The sequence below is a fragment of the Chiloscyllium plagiosum genome, chromosome 7, assembly GCF_004010195.1.
Source record: "Chiloscyllium plagiosum isolate BGI_BamShark_2017 chromosome 7, ASM401019v2, whole genome shotgun sequence".
In the NCBI taxonomy this organism is placed as follows: Eukaryota; Metazoa; Chordata; class Chondrichthyes; order Orectolobiformes; family Hemiscylliidae; genus Chiloscyllium; species Chiloscyllium plagiosum.
In genome coordinates this window covers 52,949,431-52,970,356 of record NC_057716.1, presented here as the reverse complement: position 1 = coordinate 52,970,356, position 20,926 = coordinate 52,949,431, and the positions used below count along the sequence as shown (strand labels likewise).

The 20,926-nt window shown below is 38.3% G+C and overlaps 1 protein-coding gene across 3 annotated transcripts in view; it reads right to left on the bottom strand.

Moving 5' to 3' along the window:
- Positions 1-349: 349 nt before the first annotated feature.
- Positions 350-20,926, bottom strand: part of ccdc14 (coiled-coil domain containing 14) — a 49,816-nt gene continuing 29,239 nt past the window's right edge. For all 3 annotated transcript variants that reach the window (XM_043693741.1, XM_043693740.1, XM_043693742.1), the window contains 4 exons: positions 13,786-13,868; positions 11,648-11,866; positions 11,410-11,542; positions 350-2,413 (listed from right to left, as the gene is read on the bottom strand). In XM_043693741.1, the coding sequence (XP_043549676.1) occupies positions 1,414-2,413; positions 11,410-11,542; positions 11,648-11,866; positions 13,786-13,868 (1,435 nt within the window). In that variant the 3' untranslated portion in view covers positions 350-1,413. The remainder of the gene's footprint in view (positions 2,414-11,409; positions 11,543-11,647; positions 11,867-13,785; positions 13,869-20,926) is intronic.

Below are 20,926 nucleotides of genomic sequence, written 5' to 3'. Positions count from 1 at the left end.
ATGATGGGGAAGATTGGGTGATGTACCTCAGGGCTATAATCTTAACCTGGAAATTGTTTTGATCGCTTTCAGTAGTCACATAAATTACCAGATTTGATGTTTTAAAATTAGTTTTTATTGTTTGTAATTTAGATTACATTACAGTGTGGAAACAGGCCCTTCGGCCCAACAAGTCCACACCGACCCGCTAAAGCGCAACCCACCCATACCCCTACATTTACCCCTTACCTAACACTATGGGCAATTTAGCATGGCCAATTCACCTGACCTGCACATCTTTGGACTATGGGAGGAAATCGGTGCACCCGGAGGAAACCCATGCAGACACGGGGAGAACATGCAAACTCCACACAGTCAGTCGCCTGAGGCAGGAATTGAACCCGGGTCTCCGGCACTGTGAGGCAGCAGTGCTAACCACTGTACAATCTCCTGTACAGAATTGCTGCTGGTGGATGAGAAGCATTGGGAGTCAAGATGCATGACTATACAACAACAAACTAGCTCCAAAATGGTGGTTAGGATCAACTTTGGCTTTATCTCCATTAGAACCTGGATTAAGGCTGCCCAGATTTATAAGGCATAGGACTTTAAGCTAGGATTCAGGAAAATAGCATCTTGTTGATTTCAGCTGCATCTGGACTTGTGCCTTAAAGAAGGTGGAAAGCTTGAGTGGAATATTGTTGAACTATTGGAGGTCTCATCAAATCAACTGAAAAGTCAGCAAGAGGCCTGAATCAGGATCAAGAGTAGGCCAACTTGGCCCTTTGAGCCTGCTCTGACATTCAATATGATCATGGCTGATCTGATTTTGATTTCAATTCTACATTCCTGAATATACTAATAATCTTTTATACCCAAGGTAATCAATAAGCTACCTACTGCTGCCTTAAAAATATTTAAATATTCTGCATTGTCTTTTAAAGAGAACAATTCCAAACACTCTTAACTCTCAGAGAAAAAAATGTTTTCCCATTTGTTTTAAACCAAATTTTTTAACCTTAGTTTTAATCTGCCTCTTCCAGGGCAGGCCAGCTGAATCACATGCTTCTTGGGGAAGTGACTAAGGTCTGTAAACACATGGAGTCAAAAACAAATCTGTACAAAATGTAATTTCCTCTTAAAGAGACCTGATCTTTATAATTCATGAAGTGCAAGTACAAATTGAAAGAATTTCACCCAAATGAAGTTTCATTTGGTTCTAGACTGAAAACAAACTAGTAAAGAAGCACCAGAGTCTATTTTCTGAAATTAAAATCTAACAAGAGAAAAAGAAATCCGTGATTAAAAAACAAGAAAAAAAACTTACCTAAATATAAAATTCAGTGCACAGTATTAAAAATAATGTTCAATTAAATCTAATCATATCATGTTAAAAAATCGAAGAACATACAATCTACAGATAAAAGTCACTTATCATTGAATATTTTGAGATCGATTTATCTCAAGGTCCACCTGCAAGCTCTTTTGTAGTCTTGCAATGTTGGCATCTAGGGCTGCTAAACTATTCTTGAAGTCTTGTTCGTCACGAGAATTAAATGAAGAAATAGATGACATACTCCAACCTGATTTTACAGATTTATAATCAATACTAGACAAACTTGAATCTACTGCTGAAAACTTGTCTTTATACAATACTGTCCTGTTTCTCTGATCTGGATGAGGCGTACATGAATTTAAATTAGATTTTGGAAGATCTGTAATATTGTGTGGAGAATCAATACTATTTAGGTCTAAATGTGTCAACTGAATCTGCTTATTTCCTGCCTCTGCCATTCTTGATGTACAGTTGTTTACCAGGGTCTTCTCCTTTAAGTTGTGAGTAACAGGTATTTCTTCTGGAAAAGGCTTTTCTGGTTTTTGTAAATCATCCAGGATACATGGCACTACTTCCATTCCATTACATGAACTTCCACTGTCATAGTACAACTTCTTTGATCCACTGTTCAAATGTAATGGTATACAATTCCTCCTTTCAACTGATTCATTTTCTTGCTTGGTGGCATTGCCAGCTAGTGGAATGTATGTGGTTTCATCCAGCGTAGAGTCCCCACTTCCTCTACTAATATGGCATTCAGTCTGTGCACTGAACCTGCAAAAGCTTGTGGGTGAAGACTTTGCTGACAGGACATTATTTTGGCATGTTCCTGTGGTTGCAGATATTAAGTAAGGGGGATCTCGCATGGTCAAAGGTTCAGATTCAGGAACTTTATCAGATGATAAAGCTCGAGTGTTGTATTCAGCATTATTATCCAGATTTTTAAGATAAGCTGTTACAGAACTCAAACCTGGAACATCCTCTAGTTGTTTCTCATATTCATGTAGAAGGTTTCTGGTGAGTCTGGATGTGGGTTTGGTTTTCATGCAATCTATGCTAAGGTCTGAAAGGAGTCTTGCCATGCTGCCTTGCAGTTTTCTGTAAAAACAAATCAGCAATATAGTCAGTTGATGAAAATACTAAACATTTCTTAACAAATACAAAGCTAACACACTATTAGTAGTGCAGGTAGCACAAAAAGATTGCCAGGTCTGTAATTTAAATGTGACTGAATGAAACATAAAGGTTTTGAAAGAGGAATCCCTTTCACGTTCTTGACAATGAATCACAGACAGAAATTAAGATAAAGTAAATATGAATTCCTGGTTTATTAGCCATTCTTGGCTTCTTGATCGAGTATTATTTGGGCTATGTAATAGAAGAAAAAGGAGGAAATAGTAAGGATCTCACAGTCAAGACTATGAACAAGGCTACAGCAGAATAAGACGAAGGACAAATGAGTGACTGATTATACTACTGGAAATTTGGTTCCAAGTGGCAACTTGGTGCAAAGGCTGACAGAAGTGCTTTAACTAAGGTTTACTGCAAGAAGCAAACTCTCCAGAGTAAGAGGTGAGTGGGAGAGGATAAAAGGTGTAGATTAGCAGGTCGACCTGCATTGAGATCAACAGTGGAGTGATACTACAAATCACAGTACATTGGTGAATACATCTAGTTTTTAAAAGTAAGATCTTTAGGTTTCCTATGTTTTTCTTCTTTTCTGACAAAGAACTGTCAAATTATTAGTCTGAATTTTCTTTTTAGCTAATAAAAACAAACTATCGTTACAATTCACCTTAAAGAGCAGGGAATCCTAAATAATTAAGTTAAATCAAAATGGTAATGATGGCATGACAGGTGGTATGCTGGATACCAATGTGATCCAGAGTGAACACATCTATAGTAAATGTTCATAGCTCAAGAAACTTTGGATCTGAATTGAGGAGCTGAAGTCTGAACTGCAGACATTACGACACGAGGGAAGGGGACAATTACCTGGTTATTTTACTCCAGAGGGCAGTCATACCACTCAAATTTGGTAATTCAAAAGTGGTCTGTGATCAGGAACAAGTCAGTGTGACTGCAGGTGAAGCAGATAGGAGGACCTGAGGTTAATATTGAGAAGCCTTGCCCTCTGCAATTGTCCAAAGTTGAGGTTTTTGCAAGCTGTGAGGACACGAATGGGGACTGCAGAAAGGATGAACACAGTACCTTGATAGAGGGGGTACATTCAAGTGAGGAGCTGAATTAGGAATGCTTTTTCTGGTAGGGAGTATTACAATTAGGGATAGTGTTCCCTGTAGCTGTGAGCAGGCTTCCATAAGGCGGTGTTGCCTGCCAGGTTCCAGTGTTAAGGACATTTCCTCAGAGCTAGGGAAGAACTTAGGAGAGGGTTGAATGGGATCCAGTCATTGTCATCCATCATCTCTGAAGCTACTTCCTTTAACATCCTATAATACATCCCATTGGTAAGGAATTTATCGATCTTTAATCCCATTAGTTTCTCTAATAAGTTTCCTCCAGTGATAGCAGTAGTATATATTTTCTTTTCTCTTTTTGCCCCTTTTATTAATTAGAAATTTTTGGAATGTTATTGGTGTTTTTTGTGGTGAAGACTGATTCAATTCCTCTGGCTCTTATATTTCTGCAATATTATTTCCCAAACCTCATTCTCAATGTTCACTTTGGTTTTCTCTTTCTTTTTTTATGCATTTAAACAAGTTCTTGCTGTCAAGCTTGACAAGAATTGCAAGTTTACCTTCAAAATTTATCTTTTTTTTGTCATGGTTTTTAAAACTTTCATAATCCTCTGGCTTGCAGTGTGCCAATAATTATTGTATGCTTTTTATTTCAATTTGAAATCCTTAATTTCTTTGGCTAACCATGGTTGGTTTATTCCCTTCTGAGAATTCATCTTCCTCACTGGAATATATCATTGCTGTGGGCCATGAACCGTTTTCTAAAACAGCAGTCATTGTTCCTCAACTGTCTTTGCTGTTAAACTACTTTCAACACCAACATCTAACTCCCTCCGATATTAAAGCAAGTAGCTACAGAGATAGTGGGTACACTATTAGTAATCTTCCAGGAATCCTTAGATTCTGGAAAACTCCCAGAAGTTAGAAAATTGTCAATGTAACAACTTTGTTGAAAAAGAAAAAGGAGGCAAGAAACAGGTAGGTCAGTTAGCTTACTGGGAAAATATTTGAGACTATTATAACATTAAGAAATACATGTAATCAGCAGAGTCATGAAACATGGCTTCATGAAAGGCAAATCTACCCATCAAATTTAATTGAATTCTCAGAGGTAATAAGAAAGATAGATAAAGGAGAAACAAGGGGTTCAATATATTGGATTTTCTGATTTTCAGAAGGCACTGGATAAGATACCCCACATTAGGATTCTTAATATGATAAGAGCCTATGATGTTGGAGATAGTACTAGTATTGATAGATTCTTAACTAATTGGAGACAAAGACTTGGGATGGGGGAGGGGCATGCAGTTGAATGGTGACTTGAACTATCACAGGGATCAGCATTTGGACCACAATTATTTACAATGTTTGCTAATGACTTGGATGAGGAAAATTTATGTATTGTCACTGAGTTTGTGGATGACATAAAAGCAGGTCGGAAAAATGGTGGCGATGAGGCAGGAGTGTGTAATGGGATATAAATAGGTGAAGTGAGTGGGTTAAAACATGGAATTTAATATGGGAAACTGTGAGGTCATGCACATCGGCAGGATGAACAGAGGAGCTGAATATTATTTAAATACAGAAAAACTATTTTAAAAAAAGCACGGGAATTTGAGAGTTCTTCTGCATGAATCACAAAAAGCTAGAATCTGAGTTCAGTAATGTAATAGGGAAGGCATTTGGAATGCTCACCTTTATTTCAAAGGGAATGGAGTATAAAATTAGGGAGGCTTAACTAAAATAATAAAAGGTACTAGTCAGACCACAGCTGAATTACTGTGAACAGTTTTGGGATCCTTATCTAAAGAAAGAATATAATGGCATCGGAGGAAGTCTAGCGAAGATTTACTAGGCTAATACTAGGTATAAAAGGGCAAGTCTTATGAGGAAAGGTTGAGTTGGTTGGACCTGTACTCCTTGGAACTTAGAAGAATGAGGTGACCTTATTGAAACATTTCAAAGTCTTAGAATAGTTGACAGTGTACATGCACAAAAGTTGTTTCCCCTTGTGGTATAATCTAGCGCCAGAGGGAATAATTTAGAAAAAGAGTTCACAAATCTAAGACAGACATAAGGAGGAATTTCTTCTCAGATGGTAATAAGTACCCCCAGAAGTTTGTCACAGCTGGGTAATTAGTTATTTTCAAGGCTGAAATAAAAGGGAATCAAAAGGGTATTCAGAATAGAAAGGCAAGTGGGAGTTCAGGATATCAGATCAGCCATGATCTAAGGAGAGGTGATTAGGCGCTTTCATATTGGAAGCATTCATTGCCTAAAATCTGAGAATGTTATTTGCCATTTATTGCCCAAGTGTAAATATTGGAGCATGGGTAGTAGAGAGTCTTATCTCACATCTAAGAAATTTTAAATGAAGCCAAAATGAAGTCAGTGAGCAGAACACTTTGGACCTTCAATGAGGAAGCATTTGAAGATGTAACTCAAGACAAGCGTGTCCAGGGCTCAGATGAGAGAACATGGAATAACTTTGTAAAAAAAATGTTTTTCACGAGCATTTAAAGAATCTAGCAGTCATTCTCAATCTACAGAAATAAAAAAAATCATTATTCAAGAAATATGATGTCTTGAAATACTTTGTGCTTGGTTTGGGAAAAAGTAACCCTCCTGATTTTCTCATGAAGTTTAAACCTAACTGGGGAAGGAACTTACTTTGTAGATGTGAGTTACTGATCCAGATATCTCCTATAACGACCTGTTCAGAAGCATCACTACACATTTCAGGAGAAGGTGGGACTTTGAACCCACGTTTTCTTGCTCAAGAGAATCACAAGACCCATGCACTATGCACAGCTCTTCCAGGAGTATGGAACGAATAAATCCACAGCCTAAAACATTTAGATTGTTGTGTGAACAATGTTCAGTGTAATAGCATGTTAATACTTTCTTGTATCCTGCACTTAAGCCATAAGTATAATTCTTAAATTAGCATACAAGGTAACTTTGATACTTCTTTTCAAGAATAATACCATCTGAACGTATTTGTCATCCAATCATATGTCAATGGGGGCCATCTAGTAGTCAAAATTATTCTATAAAGAGTTGCAACCCTGCTTCCTTCAAATAATTATCTTTTCCAACCATAATATCAACACAAAAGAAAAAGTCTGTTATAGCAAATTAAATCTCAGTTGGGATTAAAATCAACTATATAACTCCCCTACATGGACCATAAGACATGGGAGTAGAAATTAGGCCATTCAGCCCATCGTGTCTACTCTACCATTCAATCATGGCTGATAGGTTTTTCAACCCCATTTTTTTGCTTTTTCCTCATAACCCTTGATCCCCTTGGCAGTCCAGAACTTATCTCTGTTTTAAATACACAATGGCCTGGCCTCTACACCCATCTGTGGTAATGAATTCCACAGATTCACTATTCTCTGACTGAAGAGATTTCTCCTTATCTCTGTTCTAAAGAGTCTTCACTTTAAGGCTATGCCCTCACGTCCTCTTCTCTCCTGCCAACGGAAACATCTTCTCAACATGAACCCTGTCCAGGCCATTCAGAATTTTGTAAGTTTCAATCAGATCCCCACCTCATCCTTCTAAACTCTATCGAGTATAGACCCAGAGTCCTCAAACATTCCTCACATGGGTTAAGCCTTTCATTCCTGGGATCATTCTCGTGAAAAATACAGTAGACACCCCCGTACCCGGGGGGGATATGTTCCAAGACCTACTGCGGAAGCCCGAAACCGCACATTGGAGCAAACCCATTCATTTAAATGGGAAACTTACCTTCCCAGCAGCCCCCTGGTTCCAGAAAGTTCCTTATAATATGTTCAGGCCAAGGAAAACGATTCCACGGATACGGGGGTTGCTCTGTATTAAATGTTTTGACCTCAATCACTTTCTGTGGCAGATAATTCTAGGCTCAACATTCTCCAGGTGAAGAGATTTCACATCAGTTCTAAATAACCTACCCCATATCCTTAGAGTATAACCCATGGTCATGGATTCCTGACCATCGGGAACATTCTTCTTGCTTTTACCCCATCTACTCCTGTTAGAATTTTATAGATTTCCCTAGGAGATTTTCCTCCTCTCCATTCTTTTAAATTCAAGTAAAAATAATTCCTAACTGATCCAGCCTCTCTTCATACTACAGACCTGCAATCCCAGATCTGATAAACCTTTGGTATCCCTTCTCAGATAAAGATGACCAAACTTGCATACAATACTCCAGCAGTAGTCTTACCAAGGCCCTGTTCAGGTATTGCATGATCTTCCTCCTCCTGTACTCAAAACCTCTTGCTATAAAAGTCAAATTACATTTTGCCTTCTTTACCACCTGCTCATCTGCATGCTTATTTTCAGTCTGGTGTACAAGGGCATCCAGGTCTTGTTGCAATTTCCCTTTCCAAGTCTGTTGTTGTTTAGATAATAATCGGTCTTCCTGTCCTTGCTACCAAAGTGGATAACCTTATATTTATTTACATTACGCTTCATCGGTCATGAAACTGCCCATTCAACTTGTCCAAATCACACTGAAGCATCTGTGCATGCTTCCACCCGTCTTGTATCATCTGCAAACATGGAGATGTAACCATCAATTCTCTCATCTAAAAATCAATAACGTATCGAGAGTAGTTGGGGTCCAAGCACTGATCCCCACCGTAGCCCACTTATCTCCACCTGCCACTTGAAAGAAAGATCCATTTATTCCTATTCTTTGTTTCCTGTCTGGCAAATATTACTTAAATTTAAACCACACAGGTTGTGTCCTGAGAAATAAATCAGAGAATGGCTCAATGTAAGATGACAAACTTTAGGGAAGGAAATATATCATCTCTATGAAGTCTGGCCTACTCATTGTAACTATTGGTAACATTGAACTGCGTTATGACTCACTGGGGTAGCGTGCTGTATATCAAGCCCAACTATTCTTCCAGAAAATGTCCCCAAATAATTATTTACAGTATACAGATCCAAACCATTACCACACAACACTACTATTTAAAACCCTATTACCTTTCTAAATACTTTTTTGCACAGACACACAAATAGGGAAAATAGAAAAACTGGAAAATGAATTCAGTGGTCTTTGCTTCCTGGTTCCGATGTTGCGATGATCCTTCTTTAGCTAGGCAGTACTCTTGTTGGCCAAGTTTGTAAACAACAGGTACACTTGCAAAATGGGGCTTATTTAATAATTTCAAAAGTCACAAAAAGCAAGTGGTTTACTTCAGGTTTAAACTGAGTCTTTGAGCAGATAACAGGCAATTTCTGGGCTGGAAGAAGATTTATCTCCCTCAGGTTGCAACAAGAACTGCAATAGGACACACCCTCAGCTCCACATCACTGACAACCTGAAATTCCAATTACTGCTTGTTCAAACAGTTGTTTACAATGCCTGCCACAGGTATCAGATTACTTTCTTTTAAAACTGATCCACCCTTTCAAATTCTGTTCTTAAAATGGCTTTTTCATATTTCAGTCCCCAATATAATCAGTCCTTACAACTTTGAAATGGCCACTCAGTACAAGGTCAATTAGGGTCAGGCAACAAACATTGTCTTTGCCAGCAACACTTGTTGCATGAAAGATAACAGAAATATTTGTTGAATGGATGTGGAAGCAGTTCAAATGCTGTGGAGAGTATGAGGGGCCATTACGAATTGGTGGGTGACACAGGTAAGAAGATTCTTGCAATCAAAGCTATGTTTCACACCTCTTTAAAAAGGTGCTATTGACAGGGTGGGCTCTCCATGAAAACTGGTGTGTATGAGCTATGAGTTGCTAGGAATGTACCAGACAGATCAAAATTTTCGAGCATAGGCTCACTGTCCATTCATTTCTCCCTTGCTTATGAAAACTGGGAGCATTAGGAATGGAGGTAGGAATGTGGCCCTGTCAACTTGGATGATACCATGAAAATCTCGCCCATTACGTCAAGTAATTTGAGCACCTTAAAAAAGCAGGCAAGTAAAGTGGTGAGGTTTAAGGAGTGAAGACATGAACTCAGGCAGCTGGAGGCACAACTGGCAGTAGTGATCAAATGGGGGATGTTCAAGTTGGAAATAGAGGAGCTGCAAATACCTTGGAAGGGCTAGAAGAAATTACAGAGGTCGAGAGAGGCAAAGCAATTCCAAGCTTTGAAAACAATAAGCAGAATTTTAAAATGGTGGTGCTACTTGATGCCAACAAAAGCCTATATACATTTGAAAATCACGTGTTCCAATCAAAGACCAAAAGTTGCTCCATATAAATTTCAATCTTTCTTTTTCCTGCTGCAACATTGATAAAAATCTTCAACTGCCTTATCCCAACACTTAACATCCTCCCAACCTTGCTAGATCAATGTGCCCATTTAGCCACCTTCCCATTTTCATCTTGAAGCACTGATGTTTTATAACATTTACAATTTTGTACAACTAAAAGACATTGTTGTTCATCTTGCCTAGAAGTAGGGCAATAAAATATCTTATGTTCCCTAGAGAAATTAGGAGGGACAATTGCAATTGCCAAAACTTCAGTTAATTATACTGGAAAATTCAAATCTTAAAAAAAAGCCAAAAATTGTCAAGAATGCCAATTAAAATTTTAGAAAAGATTGATGGTACATAAACAATCTTTTGTCATTGTCTTCATATTGGAGGGAAAATTATACTTAAGAGGATCTGTTTCATTTATTAATCCTCTCATTCAGCTCAATGTAGAGCTTCGAGACATATCCCAAATGGATTTAGAGTCTGATCATAAGAGAAAGGATTGCCAGACAAAGCCAAATATTCCACAAGGGCTGGATTACAATCCTTCACTCCACATCACTCCCTTCAGACATAAAATCCTGTGCACTATTACATGTTAGAAAGTTAGAGTTAATAATTACATTCAATTATATTGACCACATCTAGTCTTGGAGCAACAGATTTTCTAAGGATAACAGGGAAATATGCTTATAAGCAGGAAGAATGGATTCTGTTCTGCTTTAGACCTCTGATCATCACATTGTAAACCAGGAGTGATAATTAATTAGTTTAACAAACGTGGTGAGTGGTAATGTTGAGACAAAAGATATTGACAAATCTCGTAATTCCATAAAGCCAAGCATGCTATCGCTGAGACAAGGACAATTATCTTCAATAGGTCAGAAGATGGCTGATGAAGCCAATTCAGAATCTACAAACTTTAATGTCACACAGTGGACATTTGTTGTTATGTGAGATATCTGGTCACATCTAATTTGTTTGGGGCATGGTTTGTTCTTTTCACTGCTCTTGTTTTTCCTCTCTATTTATAATCACTGGATTTCAAAACGTTGAGATCCTTCTCACAAATTCTACTTTTAACTTGTTGAATCCAACATGATAATTGCCTAGGAGTTGATGTGAATGTTGCATTTCTGCATGTTGACTTTCAACACATTACTGAAGCACTTCTGTCCTCCTCAATAAGCTACTCGCATATCTCTCACTGCCAGTTGCCAAAATGTTCATCCACAATCATGGTAAGACCTCCCACAACAAACCAGAAGCACTTATGAGACAAATTGTAACATACAAATAATTTACCTGGAACTGTAGAAATTGCAACAATTATCCTAAACACATTTCACGGCAAAAATGCAAACCACAGAAGTTATACATTCAGACAGGCAAGGCTAACAATCTCAATTTTCCAGCAGATTACTAGAATACTAGCAGGCAAGGAACTCTCCTCCCTCGAAAGACTGTCTCCCACCGTTGAGATGAAGATCAAACGACTTATTATTCCAAGCATAGATACATTAACACATCAATGTACTTCTCACACAAGCACTATGTAATTAAAAAAAGGTGCAACAAATTTAAAAGCACATTTGGAAATAAAAACTACTTTATTTTTTAAATATTGAAGAAAAAATGTGATGAATAATTTACATTAAAAAGTTACCTGGTTAGTTCTCGTAATCTGTTCACTTCTGCATCACGTTGTCGAAGTGTTATTTCCAAAATTTGATTTTCCTTCTCGGAAGCCTCCAACTTAAGCTGAATGTTTCGCATTTTTGTCAAGGCTTCACCTACTTCTATAGGAGTAACACTAATTCAGTAAGAATTTATGCTTCAATCTAGTAACACTCATTGTCATTTTTAACATTTCTTAATAAAGTTTAAAAAAAAATCTGACCTACCAATTTTGACTCGAGTTGTGTCCATCTCACATTGTTGGCTCTTCTGAAAAAGATCCTGTTCTTTCCCCTGCACTAATTTGAGTAGCTGTTTGTTCTCCTCTCGCTGTTTATCTATTACATTCATCAGTTCTTCATTTTTCTTTTGCAAAGACTCCAGCCCCTTCAGAGACTCTGTCAGCTGAGCCTGCAATGTTGTATTCATGGACTGCAAGGAAATCACTGCAAAATGAGAGAGAGCAAGAGCAAAAGAATCAAAGACAAAGGTTATGACATTTGTATTAAAAAGTACAATAAAATAAGTAATGTAAAAGCAAGTAATTTCTTAGCCCATCCAATTTCCTTTCCCACTGAATGCAAAAAAAACACTTGCATGCCCAAAAGAATTTTGGTATGTTAAAAATCAAGAAATGAAAAATACATAAAATTCGACTTAACTGAGCAGTAGAATGCAGGTGTTTTATTTTATATTGTATTGATTTGATTTATTATCCTTACTTTTGACATTTTATTTCAACAATTCAGACTTTATTAAAATAAATCCAGCACCCCTTTATATTAAGTTCCAAATTAGCCACATTTCTGCCACAGCATTAACTTGAGATAGTTTATTCGTACATTACCTTTTCATACCAAGTAAATAATAGAGAATCACAGAACCCTGAACTTATGTTTATAAAGTCATAGAGTCCACAGGGCAGTAACAGACCCTTTAGTCAACTTGTCATACCGACCAGGCATCCTAAACTGAACCAGTCCCATTTGCTTGTGTTTGGACCATATCCTCTAAACCTTTCCTATTTATGCACCTGTCCAAATGTCTTTTAAAATGTTGTAATTTACCTGCCTCTACCACTTTCTCTGGCAGTTCATTCCATAGATGCACCACCCTCTGGCAATTCCTCTGATGACCCACATCTGAGAATTATATACAACAACCTACAAGGAGGTGACTGTTTGGCCCCTTATGGCCCGTATCATCATTCTAGATCATGGGTGACATCTACCTTAAAACTTGTTTTCTTGTCCCATCCCCATATCCATTAATTAGTATTGTGGAATCAATTTCCTTTTGAATAAACCCAATTACTGAGTTTCAAAAGACTTTTGGAGGCAGAGTATTCCAAAGATTCACTACCCTCCAAATGAAGATATTCCTTTTTTCTAAATGGTAATCGCTTTGTTGAGAAACTGAGACCCTAGTTCTAGATGCCCTAGTCAGGGGACACATTCTTTGTACATTTACTTGGTCTAGCAATTTAAGAATTTAACATGTTTCCATTACATCACCTCATTCTTTTAAATTATAGAGAATACAGATTCAGTTTCCTTAGTCTCTCTTCGTAGGACAGACTTTCCATCCCAGGAGTTAGACTGGCGAACCTTCACTGCACTCCCTGTGGTAATATATCATTTCTTAGGGATGGAGACCAAAGCTGCAAACAATATTCCAGGTATAGTCTCACCAGCAGTGTTCCCTCTAATTTTCTTAGCGGTTGGCCCGTGTGCAGCAGTGACTTCCGGATCTGGGAGTCAATCCTGCCATCACTGATGGCTGTGTTCAGAACATTGGAACAGCTGCATGCCTATAGACCAGTTCAAGCTATTGTCCCAGTTTAGAGGGAGAAAAACCAACTTAAAATCAATCACCTACCCACTCACCTAAATTAATACCTCCAAGCTGCAGCTACTGGGTCTCTCCATCTCCAGCTGCTTCCCCTTGGGCCATTCCTTTTTATGAAAAGACAGAATTGCATCTCCTCCCTTACTGCACTGAATTCTCTCACTTATAAAATCCTCACAGTTAAGCACTCAGCCTCACTGCTCACAAAGCTGCATTTTTATGTGTCTAAATGATCAACCAATATGAAGTTAGAGATTTTCCTGAGAATCTAAAATTTTAACTATTGTGGTAATCAACATAATTTACAGGCAAATATGTTTGCGTTATTGTTATTTTAAGTTTACTTCTAAAGGTACTCAGCACAAAAAACAATGCACTAGTCTCTGATTTCCTAGGAAATATGTTTTTTTTTTAAATAAATAAACTTAGTTGCTTTCAGATTATATAATTGCAAGGATTCAGGAATGTGCTTTCGGTTGTAATATAATTATTAAAAATAAGTAAATGAGGTATACACCTTCAAAGTTATTTTCTCCAGATCTGGAGTCTTTTTCAGCTCTTTCCCGTTCTCGAAGTTGCTGGTTTAATATCCTTAATCGTCTACAAAGTAGAAAAAGGAAGAACAAACTTACATTTAGAACTAAAATCAGATCTACAGCAAATGTTTACCAGTGTTCAAAATATGCTAAATAAAAGCTAACATTTTAAATTGAGAGGAAAAATTCAAGATGTAGTAACAACATTTAAACCCAAAGTAGAATATTGCATCTGCTGGAGATCTGAAATAAAAAAAACAAAAAATGCTGGAAATTCTCAAATATATTCTGGTAGTAAAAATACAAAGAGCCCAGATATTTGCAATGAACAAAGCTGCAACATTAGCTGACTGCCCAGAAGAAATCATATCTTGTCTGCAGAGGGAACTTACTTTCCCTGGTACAAAAGGGCACATTACCTGTTTTAGCCCCTGCACCCACCACCATACAAGTAGTATGAGATATTTTTGATGTTATAAAGATTCGGTAAGGAGAGTAATTGTTATTATTGTTGAAGATCTTCCACTGAATTAAAATACTTCCATTTAACTTACTTATGGAACAATCCAATTCATTTTGGAAAAGTAACAGTACAATTGAAAGTTAGACAGCAAATGGGACAGCATTTCTTATAAAGGAACAAAAATAAAGCAAAAAAAGTTCTAATTCCATTCTAACTTTAAATTTTTCAATTTTACAAGAACACCTTCTTGCTTCAAGTAAACAAGCAAGTAGATTGTTTAATACCACATGCAGCTCTGTTTGAATCTTTCTGCCAGTATCAACATTACATTTGACTGAAATAATATATCACATTGATTTAACACTGTTGTATCGAGCACATTATATGCCACTCATTTAAGACCCAAGATTACAAGTGAAACTAGTAATGCGAATAAACAATAAGCTGTATCATAACAACAACTCTCAACATTTGTATTCTGCTTATAATGAGTTCAATGGAGGTTGCAAGGTTTTAGGGCACTCCAACATGACTGCATCAAGATCCACATCTGCTTTCATTCAGTCCAGCTATTTTTCAGAATTATTATTTTTCAAAATTCACCCTACTGGAGCCTTTGCAATGGTGGATTAATTCCTATACCTGCTGTATCAGCCTTTTGAACAAAAAAATAAAATTTGAAAGTTACACTATCAGTCCACATTCCTCAATTACAGGACAAGGTGAGACCATCAACATGGACACTTGGGAACCATTGGAGATGAACTGTGATTGGTGCATTTGAGCAGATTGGAAATGATGGTTTAGTTGTACCCCTCAAGGTAGTGAGCTTCTTAGTAATTGCTGCTGTTCAGGAAAGGTTCAGCCCATTGTTTCAAATAAATGACCTTTCATCAGAACAGTTCTCACGCTCCACAGATATCACCAGATATACGGAGTAATTTCAACATTGCTGATTTTATTTCTGGCTCAAAAGCCTTGATTTCATTCACAGACAAATGGCTATAGTAGAATGAATCTTTTGTGAATTGAATTTATACAAATGAAACTACATGCTTTGGTTTAACAGCAGCAAATCTACAACTGTTAAAATTAATAATTACATTGAATATCAAAAGGAATATTAATTAAAAATCCATTCTTAGGGTGTGGCCACTGGGGCAAAACCAGCTTCTATTGCCCATCCCTTGTTGCCCTAAGGTGGTGGTGAGCAGTCTTCTTGAACCATTGTAGTATGGTGAAGGTATCCCCGAAGTGTTGTTAGGGAGGGAGCTCTAGGATTTTAATCTAATGGCGATGAAAGAATTATGATATATTTCCAGATCAGGCAGTGTGTAACCGACATATAATGATGTTTGTATGTGCCACATGGCCTTGAGGAGATCATGGTTTGGGAGATGCTGTCAAAAAAGCCTTGATAAGTTATTGCAGTGTACTTTGTACATGTTACTTACTGCATCAATGGAACACCAATGGTAGAAGTGAATATTTAAAGGCAGCGAATGGGTTGCTAATAAAGCTGGCACAACTTGTCCTGGAATCCTATATGTTTCAATTAGATCACCTCTCACTCTTCTAGATTCCAGTGAGTCGAGTCCCAAACTATTTGATCTGTGCTGACAAGATATCCCTCCAAATCAGGGATCTTGCTATTGAACTTTTCTGAACTGCCTCCAATGAAATTGTATCTTTCCTCAATTAAGGAGTCGAAAACTGCTCACAGTACTCCAGATGTGGTCTCACCAGAACTTTGTAGAGTCGCAGAAAAACTTCCCTACTCTTATATGCCAACTCCCTTGAAATAAGGACGAACAATTCATTAGCCTTCCTGATTACCTGTTGCACCTATGTGCTGTCTGCACTTCGAACATAAATACACCCAAGTCCTTTTGTGTTATGGGTTTCAGCATGTAAAATACTGTTTTTTTGTTCTACCTTCCAAAATGGGCAACTTCACATTTTCCTAGATTATTTGACAACTTTTTACCTGCTTACTTAACCTATTTATCTCCCTCTTTAAACCGTTAAGATCTCTTTTGCAATTAGTATTTCCATCTGTGTGTCATCTGTAAATTTAGTTACAGTAAAATTAATTTTCTTCCTCCAAGTCATTAATATATATTGTAAACGGTCATGCTTTCACCACTGATCCCTATGGAACCCAACTAGTCATCAACCTGAAAAAGAACCCCTTATTCCCACTTGCTGTTTCCTATCCATGAGCTAATTCTCTATTCTTGCTAAAATACCACTTCCAACACAATAGGCTCTTATTTTATGACAACTTTTGAGAGGTACCTTGTTGGGTACCTCTCAAAGACCAAATAAAATACATCTACTTGATCCCTTCTTTCCACTCTCGTTGAAACTTGCTCGAAAAACTCTCAATCAGACACAGTATCCCTTTCATGAAGCTATGCTGACACTACTTGATTAGATTACGATTTTCCAAATATTCAGCTGTTACTTCCTTAATAATGCCTTGTATAACTTAGCAAGATCTCCCATTTTTATACTTCATTCCTTTGAAATACTGACCAACAATCCATTTGCCTTCACTATTATTTATTGAACTTAGTGTACTAGCTTTTTGTGATGCATAGCAGAGGACTCCAGATATCCCCTGTACTCCAGCCTTCTGCACTGCCTACCCTGTTTAAAATATATTCTACTTCTCTATTCTTTTCTATTTTTCTTGCCAGAGTGGAATACCCCATATTTTCCCATTATATTCCATCTGCCAAGATTCTGTCCACTTACTTGACTAGTCTACATCTATCCTGTGGAAGCCCTGTGAAATCACTATCTGGTTTCCTAGTATTTGTGTCATCTGCAAACTTGATGGCAATATATTCACTTCCCTCATCCAAGTCATTTATATATTGGAAATATCAGTGGCCCCAGCAGTGAGTCCGATGGCACTGCCATCCCAAAATTGCCTTACCCATTTCAACTTCGTCTTCTATTTGTGAGCCAGTCCTCTGTCTACTCTAATACACTACCCGTGACACCTTAATTATTTTATCTCAGGTTACCTCAAGATAAAAGGACTACAATGTTAAATTCTGACCAAAAGGATTTCAGAAATCCAAATACATTACAGCCCTTGTTCCCATTTATTTGTTACCTCCTGATAAGAATTATATTTTTTTTAATTAATTCATGGCAGGTGGGCATCATTGGGCAAACATATATAGCTGCCCTCACCCTGGTCAGCTGTCTTCTTGAACCATTGCAGTCCATGTGCTGCAAGGAGATCTATGATATTTCAGAGTCCAGTCCCAGTGACACTGAAACAATGGCAATACATTTCCAAGTCAGGATGATGAGTGGCTCAGTGGGGAAGCTGCAGGTTGTAGAGTTCCAATGTAATTATTGTTCTTGTCCTTCTTAGTGGAAGTGGTTATTGGTTTGGAAGGTGCTGTCTCAGGAGCTATGGTAAATTGTTGCAGTGCATCTTGTAGATGATACACACTGCTGCTACTGAACTGAAGTGATAGAGGGAGTGGATGCGGTAGCAATCAAGCAAACTGTTTTATTGTGGATTACTAGGGTGTTACTAGAATTGCACTCATCCAAGCAAGTGGGGTGTATTCCATCACACTTCTCTGACTTATGGCTTCTAGACGTGGACAGAGGTGAGTTACTTGCTGCAGAATTCTTGTATCTATTGCATCTATTTGTACAGCCATACAATCCCTTTGGCTCATCAAGTCTGTGCTGACCTATCTACACTTAACCCAAATTCCAGCATTTGGCCCATAGCCTTGAATGCTGCAACATTTCAAGAGCTCACTCACATTTTCTTTAAAAGCTTGCCTGCTTTTTCACCTCTACTACCCCCAACCAGTGCATTCCAGATTCTCACCATTCTCTAGGTGAAAATGTTTCCACAAATGCACTCCAAACTTCCAACCCTTGACCTTAAAATTATGCCCGCATGTTAATGACCCTTAAACTAAGTGAACGATGCTTCCTATCCACCCTGTCCATGCTCCTCAAACTTTCGCATCACAATCAGATCTTCCCTCAGTATATTTTGCTTTAATAACCAAGCCTCTCCAGCCTCTCTTTACAACTAAAAATGCTCCATCCCAGACAACATCCTCGTGAATCTCCTCTGCATCCCACCGGTGCTATTACATCCTTCCTATAGTGAGGCAATCAGACTTGGACAATACTCTAGCAGTGGCTGAATCAAAGTTTTGTACAGTTCCAGCATGACCTCCCTACTCTAATTATCTATACCACAACTGATGTTGGCTAAGTATTCCATATGTCTTCCTAAGTTCTCTTTACCTCTCCTGCCACCTTCAGGGGACGATAGACAAGCACCCTGTGAGTTTCCTTATATCCTGCCATTCATCGAGTACCTCTTTATCCTGTTACTTCTTCCAAAGTGCTTTTCTCTCACTTTTCAAGGTTAATTTCCGTTAATCTGTCTATCTGACCAACCCATCTATATCCTCCTGTAACTGAGGCCCTTCGACCTCATTAAACAGCCAATCTTGAACTTCAAAGTCTCTCTTCCTGAATTCTATATCTACATCTTTCCTCCTCTGAGTAAAGTCAAGTGTGAAATACTTGTTTAACGTCCTACCAATACCCTCCAGTTCCATGTCCACAATTTGGCCCCATGGTCTTTGATAGGCCCTGTTCTTTCACTGTTTATCCCCCTCTCCTAATGGAGTGAATATCTTGGGGTTCTCCCCAATTTTACCCATCAGTGTTTCCTCATTCCTTCTCTTTGCTGGCCCACTTGCTCTTAAGTTGACCTTTACACTTTCTATACTCCTCCATTGATGTACTCCCTTTGTACCTGCTAAAAGCCCATCATCTTATCCAATTATAAATATTCATAGACATCCAGAGATCTCTAGGTGTGTTGCTCCCAAATTTTTCCCTAAAGGGAACATATTGGGCCTTTTTGAGCACACGCACACACACACACTTCCACTGAAGATTTTCCCACCGATCTACTTTGCCCAAATCGTGCCTTATTTTAATAAGCTCTATCTTCCCTAATCCAAACCTATTTTTTGCAGATCATCTTTTTCCTTTTCCATAACAAATTTAACATTGTATTGTGTGGTGGTCAATATCACTAAAATGCTTCCCACTGCCACCCCATGTACCATCTGGCTGAATTAGAACCAGCACAGCACTGTCCCTTGTTGGAATTTCTACATGTTGACCGAAAAAGTTTTCCTCTATACATTTCAAGAAATCTGCACCATCTAAACCCTTTTGAACTATGACTATCCTGTGTAATTTTGGCAGAGTTTGAATCTCCCAAATTCCCTATTAGTATTGTTTTTACAGATGTCTCTGCTTTTCTATTGCCTGTTGATTGTTTGGGAGCCTATAACATACTCCCAGCAGTATGACTACCCCTTTACTCCTAATCTCTGCCTACAATGCTTCATTTGAATACCCTTCCAAGATAATGTCCCACTTTGATTAATAATGCGACATCATCTCCTCTTTTATATAATCACCCATTTTGCCTGAAGATCGTATACCCTGGAATGTTGAGTTGCTAGTGGAATGAAGTCAGTCAGGTGGACCTCATAGAATACAATTCCCTGATTGGGCTGTTAATCTGATCCAATCAGGGAGTCCTGGCTGACAGATATAAATAGGAGTGTTGTCGAATGTACAACTGTCATTGCTGTTGTCTCTTTATATCTTTATGTGAAACTGGGATTTGAGGTTTGTCCTCATGTCCCTGTAAACTGTTTGAATGGCAGGGTTTGGAAAAAAAAAGGAGTGTCAAGGGTTCTACTCACTCTAGGAACTGGTTGAGAGCTAGGTGTGCTATGCTCATGTAACTAAAGGGTGACTTGTGATCGGATACCGGCCTTCATGGAGTTATTTCAGCCAGTCCTGCCCCTCCCTCAATGATGTCTATGTGATGGCAACAATATCACAATTTCATGTGTTAATTCACACTCTTAACTCATCTGCCTTATGTATAATACTCCTACCATTTAAAATAAGGGTCATCCCTAAAAGCCTACTCCCTTAAAACTCAATTTGGCTGAACTCTGTCTGACTTAGTTCCTTCACTATATTGCTATTGTACTATTGCTTTCTCTCCCGTCCTCCTGCCAAACTAATTTAAAGTCCTCCTAACAGTAGTAGAAAGCCTATCTGCAAGGATGTTGGTCCCATTCTGGTTCAAACACAGACCATCCCACCTGCACAGGACCTACCTTCCCCAGAAACCACTCCAGTCATCCAGGAATCTAAAACCCACTATCCTGTGCTAATGCTTGAGCCATGTGTTCCCCTCCCACTCCCCCAAGGACATGGAAGTCTTGGGCCTCATCCACCATCAAATCAAAGTAACCCAACAACTGGAGGAGGAACACCATATCTTCTTCCTTTGGACCCTTCAACCACACAGCATCAACATGGACTTCACTAGTCTCCAAATCTCCCCTCCCTCCCACGTTATTCCAGATCCAACCCTTTTGACCTGTCCTTTCTGTCCATCTTCCTTCCCACCTATTTGCTTCCACTCTCCCCTGACCTATGAAAATTACCCCCACCTGCATCAACCTATCGCCTTTCCAGCTACCTTCCCACCCCCACATTTATCTCAGCTCCATTCCCCCTCCACATTCCCCGTGAAGGGTTTATGCCCAAACCATTGT